The sequence below is a fragment of the Chrysochloris asiatica genome, unplaced genomic scaffold (assembly GCF_000296735.1).
Source record: "Chrysochloris asiatica unplaced genomic scaffold, ChrAsi1.0 scaffold00395, whole genome shotgun sequence".
Classification (NCBI taxonomy): domain Eukaryota; kingdom Metazoa; phylum Chordata; class Mammalia; order Afrosoricida; family Chrysochloridae; genus Chrysochloris; species Chrysochloris asiatica.
Genome location: NW_006408913.1, coordinates 329958 through 337408, shown reverse-complemented (window position 1 = coordinate 337408; position 7451 = coordinate 329958). Strand labels below are relative to the sequence as shown.

The following is a 7451-nucleotide window of genomic DNA, read 5'->3' as shown; positions in this document are numbered from 1 at the left end:
TTGGCATATAGGTAATTTCTTACTGTCTTCTTCCTCCTGATAAGCATTTTCTAAATTTGCTATAGTGAGCACGTATTCCTAACATAAGCAAAACCCAAAGGAGGTCTGAAGTGGTGGTTTAACAACCTGTGGCTGAGAACAAGAATTCTCCCCCTCTTCCTAAGGACCTAGATATGGATTTTGAGGGGAATGACTATAAAACCTCTAAACTTGTATGCAAAATGTAGTTCATATGTGCAATTGTGTGTATGTATGTACTTGGTGTAGGCGAAAGAAGGTTCCATAGTTTTCATCCATTCTTAAAAAAATTGATAGCCTCAGAAAGGTTAAAACCACCAGAACCTTGCTTGACTTTACTCCAATTTTCCCTAGTCTGGAAATCGGGCATTATTCAAAGGACTATAAGAAATAACAGGCATTCCCAGCCTTACTTTTCTAAACCTGAAAATTTCTTTATCTCAAAGGATTCATGAAATTTACAAAGCTCCCTCACAAAGCAAATTACAAAGTAAGAAACCATTAGATAGGCCATTTGAAAGAATCTTCCTTGACTGCTAACTCCTAAGCTTTTACTGTTTTAGGCTTTTTGGTATTGTGCACCTGTCTATGTTCCTACTCCTGATAAACTGCCATAAACATGGCCTAAGGCCATAGTTTAACACTTTGTTCTGATCTACCCTGGAATGAGAGAAAATCCTCAAAGAGAATTTTACTAGAAAGAGAGAAACACTATTTAGCTAAGCATAAAAATATATGCCATGTTTCATTAAACATCTTGCATTTGAAAGAAACTGTTGGTGATATTATTAATGTGATAGGAATAAGAACTCTATGTTCCTTGAAATATCAGCGTGTTGTTGTTGTCATTGTTAAGTGCCATTGAATCAGTTCCAATCATAGCAACCCTGTTATAGTGATTAATTTCACATCTGAATATTATAGTATTTAAAATCTAAAACTACACAAGTCAATTTTACTTAAATAATCACTATTCCTAAATGATAATTCCAAATGATGATGCACACAGAACCATGCAAAGTTTTCTCTTCATTCCCATTCCCAAATGATTTTTGTAAGAACATACACTCTTGACAAGACACAGTTGCTTTAAATTTCTCTTACTTTTTTGCTAACAACCCTGCTATGGTTCTGTAAAAGTATTTTTAATGTATTTGATTATTCAAGGTTTGTGATTATAAATAAAGTTAATATGTTTATTATAGTAAAAAATGGTTAATGGATTATAAATAAATCATTCAAACTTAATGTGCTTTTTTAAATTAAAAAAAAAAGTTTAACTATAACTTAAATGTTGTTGTTGTCAAGTGCCGTCTAGTCGATTCCGACCCTCAGCGACCCTGTATAGGATTTCCAAGGAGCAGCTGGTGAGCTTGAACCTTGCAGTTCAAAGGCTTTGCAGTCTGGCACATTAACCCACAGAGCCACATTAAATAGCACATAAGAAAACTGCGATTTCCATCTGTAGAATCAGACTAGATTAAAAAAATATTGGTACAACCAGAATCTGATAAAACTGCAATGAAACAAGTACAACCACTATAGGGGATTAAACTATTTTAAAATGTTTATATATATCCATCTATACCCATAGAAATTCTTTAAATAATAAAGATGAAATTAAAGTACTAATCAGATAAGGTAACTAATTTACAAGTTTTATGCTGCTTAAGATAAACTACTCCAAACCAGAGACTGTAATATGTGGGTATTTCTCCAAAACTGAAAGCTAATTAATATATGTTATATTCATAATAGATACTTATTTCCCATTTTTGAACTGCATTCAATGTAAGCAGTTGTCCCTGTTGGATGTAGCATGTTATATAGACAGAAGACACATTAAGATGGAAGTTAAATGCATGCAAAAAATGTATTTAACAGTTTTATAGGAAAATATAAGTTAAAAAACTGGAAACTTACTGTTCATGGAAATCTAGCATTGGTGGCTCAAATCGTATAGGCCTGCAATTACCCCGGTATAGAGATATACTGCAAGTAAAAAGAAAATAGAGTAAGAAACATTTCTTCAAAATATTGTTTTCCCTAAACCTCGTTAGATACTTAACTTTTGTTATGAAAAGTATTCTTAAGAAAAGTTAGGTTTAATGCTCTACTAGGAATGTAGAATATTTTTTTAGTAGTAGAAATCAATACACGTTGCATGTTAGAGAATTTTTTTTTTCTATTCATTGTTGTTGTTGTTGTTGTTAGGTGCCATCAAGTTGGCACTGACTCATAGCGACCTTGTGCACAGCAGAACAAAACACTGCCTGATCCTGGGCCAATCTCACTATTGTTGCCACGCTTGAGCCTATTGATGGTGCCACTTGGCCAATCCATCTTGTTGGGGGTATTCATCTTTTTCTCTGACCCTCCACCTTACCAAACATAATGTCCTTCTCCAGTGACTGGTCCCTCCTGACAATTTGTCCAAAGTATGAGAGACCAAGTTTGGCCATCTTGGCCTCCAAGGAGCACTCTGGCTGCACTTTTTCCACAACAGATCTGTTGATTCTATGGGCAGCCCATGGCACTTTCAATATTCTCCTCCAACACCATAACGCAAAAGCATTAATTCTACGGTTGTCCTTATTTACTGTCCAACTTTCACATGCATATGAGGTTATTAAAAATACCATGGCTTGGATCAAGTGTCCTCAAGTTGATATCTTTGCTTTTCAACACTTTAAATAGGTCTTGTGCAGCAGATCTGCCTAATGCAGTACGTCGTTTGATCTCGACTGCTGCTTCCGTGAGTGTTGATAGTTGATCCAAGCAGAATGAAGTCTTTGACAGCTTCAATCTTTTCTCCATTGATAAGAATGTTGTTTACTGGTCCAGGGGTGAGGATTTTTGTTTTCTTTACATTGAGATGCAATCCATACCAAAGGCTGTACTTTTTGATCTTGATTAATAAATATTTCAAGTCCTCTTCACTTTCAGCTAGCAAGTGTCCTCCTATTCATAAATATGTGAAAACAGCAAATGCTCAGGAGGACTAAATGTTGAAATTTATTTAGTTGATATAACTGATAACAATAGATTTTAAGTAAGTTCGCTTAGATTTTTTCATGTATGTATTTTCTGATGTATAAATCATTAATAAAGCTACACATAATTGGCAGATGACAAAGAGACAAAACTGTGATCATAATGTCAACAGGTTGACAAAATAATAAACAAAAATGAATTTGGGGATAGAGATTTCCAAGAACTAAAATATCTATTTAATCTTAAAGAGTTTGGAACACACTGGTCCATGCTGTCTGAGCATAAATATTTGAGTATGATTTCTAACGATCCCATTTGTTATTAGAATCTGTCATGGAAACAAATTTCCAAAAAGCAAACTTCCTAGACAACACACCACAATCTAAGGTATAGTATAATTGACTGGATCTGGGGGAGGGGAAGTCTGCAAACCTAAAGTTACCTGTTTCTGAGAAGGTCAGAAATTCAGTCAGCCAATTAAAGTTTCAAAACAGTAGATTTTGATATTTTTATTTTAAGAAATAATGTTAGAGCAAAACCCACTTCATAAGATTATTTTCTTTCTATCTTCACCCCAGTTCATAAGAACCCAAGCTTTGGCATGATACAGTAATTTCACCCAGGAGACATTAGAAACAGACAAGGACATTCAGAATATATAGAAAATGTAGCTTTAATTTATAATTTAATAGTCAGATTAGTATATTAATTGAGATGAAAATACATGACAAACACAAACACACACATAGAAAACACCAAACATCAAGGTGTACTTTAGTAAACACAAAACTAGAGATACTGGATCAAAGAAGGAACAATTCTGCACAATAAAGGTGCCACATGTAGCAAGGGGCAGAGAATCTTAATCATGATACAACAAGGACACTATTTGACTTCTTTAAAACAAAGATGCTTTTCAGCTCTTCAACTGAAATAATGCAAAACCCAAATGTTCAACAAATTTTAATTTAACCAAAGAAAAAGAAAATATACTACATAAACTAAAAGCTTGTAGTTATTGATCATATATAGAAACATGAATTATGTTAGATGCTAGAGATACTAAGGGAATTAAAATATAATTGTTGTTTTTTTTTCCTTTCATAGAACTGAGAGTCTATTCACAAGGTGAAAATAGAATGTCTGAAGTGGCCAGACAGGGCAAAAATGTGTACATGTTATTCACTCACACACATGTACTGAATGTGTCCTATGTGCCAGTGACTGTAGCTATTAGAGGGTTGGAAAGGAAAGCGCCTACTCTCATGGCAGTAACATCCCAGGAGGGGAGAGAAATGTGGAATCTATCAGGTGACAATGAGTGATACAAAGACAAATCCAAAACACAGCAGAAGCAGGATATGACGGGATTTCCTTACAGGAGTTTGTATTTTACTCTAAATGAAACAAAAAGTCTCTAGAGAATTCTGATCAAGGAAGACCCATTTTGAAAGGTTAATTCAGGCTGGTATGGGGACAACTGGTATGGGGACAACTGGTATGGGGACAACAGATTGGAGGAGCCAAAGAAGAGAAGAGAAGTATAGCAGTGGTCAAAACTGAAGGTAGAAGCTTTGATCTAGGGTCATATCAAGGGAGATTGGAGGAGAGACAAGAGGTTATGCTGATGGACTGATTATAGAGTGTGAGAGAAAAAAGAATGATATCAACGGTGACAATTTCATGACTGTGGACTGAGAAACTAGATAGACACAAGGCTATGATATGGCAGGAGTTGGGACACGGGGCTTGTGAGTGGGAAAAAATGTAGATGGGTAGATATACAAATATATTATGTTGCGCACTTTAAATCTGAGAGATGTCGTATGTAGATGGAGATGTCATTAGGCAGCAAGATACAAACTTGCTGTTATTGGTTGCTGCTAAATTAGCTCTGATACAAGATGACAAGCATGTACAACAGAATGAAACTTTGCCAAACTCTGAACAATCTACATCATCAATGGCATGTTGAGCCCATGTTGTGCCACTGTGTCAAGTCACTGCACTGAGGATGCACTTTCTTTTGCTGGCCTCCTACTACATCATATGTCCTCTATGGATTGTCCTTCCTTATGACGTAAGTAAGGGAGCAGTAGTCTCAGTTAATAATCAGTGATCCATAGGGTTTTCATTGGCTAATTTCAGTAAGCATATTGCCAGATCTTTGTTCTAAGTCTGTCTTAAGTCTGGGAGCCCCACTGAAACCTGTCTACCATGGGTGATCTAGTTAGGTCCCAATCATAGCAATCCATGCACAACAGAACTAAACACTGCCTGGTCCTGCCCAATCCTCACAATTGTTACAATTGAGTCCACTGCTGCTGTCACTGTTGGGAGTCTTCATCTTCTTTGGTGACACTCCACTTTACCAAGCATGTTGTTCTTCTCCAGAGACTGGTCCCTCCTGATACTATGTTTGATGTATGAGAGATGAAGTTATGCTATCCTGGCTTCTAAGGAGCATTCTGGCCGTACTTCTTCCAATACAGATTTGTTTGTTCTTCTGGCAGTCCATTGTACTTTTAATATTCTTCTCCAACGCCACAACTTAAATGCATCAATTATATGGTTTTCCTTATTCATTATCCAATTTTCACATGCATATGAGGCTATGAAAAATAAGGCTTGGTTTAGGCACATCTTAGCCCTCAAACTGATATCTTTGCTCTTGAGCACTTTAAAGGTTTTATGCAGCAGATATGCCTAGTGCAATGCGTCATTTGATTTCTTGACTGCTGCTTCCATGAGTGCTGATTGCAGATCCAAGCAAACTGAAGACTTGGACAACTTAAAACTTTTCACCATTTATTATGAGGTTATTTATTAGTTCAGCTGTGAGGATTTTTTATTTACACCGATGTGCAAAGTAAACTGAAGGCTGTGGTCCTTGATGTCATCATTATTTTAAGTCCTCTTTGCTTTCAGCAAGCAAGGTTGTATATCATATGCATACCCCAGGTTGTTAATGAGTCTTCTTCCAATCCTGAAGCCACATTCTTCTTCATAGAATTCAGCTTCTTGGATTATGTACTCAGTGTACAGACTAAATAAAAATGATGAAAGAATCCAACCCTGATGCACACCTTTCATGATTTTAAACCATTCAGTGTATCCTTGGACTGTTTGAATGACTGCCTCTTAGTCTATGTACAGGTTCCTCATGAGAACAATTAATTGTTCTGGAATACCCATTCTTCACAATGTTATCAATAGCTTGTCATGATTCACACAAAGGCCACTGCAAAGTCAATAAAGTGCAGACAACATTTTTCAGTTATTCTCTGCTTTTATCCAAGATCCATCTGAAATCAGTAATGACATCCTTTATTCTACATCCTTGCCTGAATCTGTCTTGAATTTCTTGAATCTCTCTATCAATGTATTATTGCAGTCATTTTTAAATCATCTTTAGCAAAATTTTACTTGCATGTGATATTAATGATACTCTGATGATTTCTGCATTCAGCTGAATCACTTTTTTTTTTGAATGGGCACAAATATTATCCAAATTTCTTGTCATAGGTGAGTAAGTGCTCTCTAGTGCTGTGTTAGTTTCTTGGAAGATTTCAATTTGTATTCCATCTATTCCTGGATTTTTGTTCTTTGCCAATACGTGTAGTGCACCTTGGACTGCTTCCTTCAGTATTACTGGATTTTTATCATATGCTACCTCTTGAAAGGGTTGAACACTGATCATTGCTTTTTAGGACACTGACTCTCTGTATTACTTCCATCTTCTTTAAATATATATACATAAGTTTTTATTGTGAATTGAGTGATAGTTTACATGGGAAACTATCAGCTTTACATTCATCCTATTGTATTTCGTTTCATTGCAATGATTTTAATCCCATCCATACATCATCATTCAACAGTATTTGCTTCCAAGCCCTCTTTTTTTTTTTTTTTTTGGATGTACAGTGAAGCACTCAGGAATATATGACCATTCAAAAACAACCAAAGGGTACACCCCACAAGCCTGCCCTCCAGCCGTCAGCACACAGTCCTTCTCCTTCCTTGAGTGTAGAGTCCCTAGCTGCTCTGTCTCTCCACATCATCATCTTTGCCTCCATCTCTGGTGTCACTGCCTCTCTGGTGGATAGGGTCCCGCACTCTGCTCTTCTCCCTTGATGGTCCCAGGGTCCTTTGCTCCTGGACTGCAAGATCAACCACTCCCTTTCTTTTGTTATAAAACATCTACCTTTACATTTGCAACATTCACAATCAGTCCTGATAGCAATTATTCACTAATGATCCACAAGAGTCTTATCTCCATCTCCTTTCACCCGCCCCATCCAGACAGGTTGGAAACCACTCAGTGGAGATTCTACCTTCCCCCCGCACCATCTGAAACTAAGCTCCCTCTTGAAAGCTTGTAAGCCAGTCATTTCGTGACTTTATTGCCCCACACCCCATTTTGGTAGCTGTCTAAGTTG

At 36.5% G+C, this 7451-nt stretch overlaps 1 protein-coding gene across 1 annotated transcript in view; it reads right to left on the bottom strand.

The window, feature by feature from the left end:
- The window catches only part of TMEM131 (transmembrane protein 131), a 291771-nt gene that overhangs the window by 153321 nt on the left and 130999 nt on the right, over nt 1-7451 (bottom strand). Inside the window, exon 4 of the mRNA XM_006876610.1 lies at nt 1942-2010. Within this exon, the coding sequence (XP_006876672.1) occupies nt 1942-2010 (69 nt within the window). The remainder of the gene's footprint in view (nt 1-1941; nt 2011-7451) is intronic.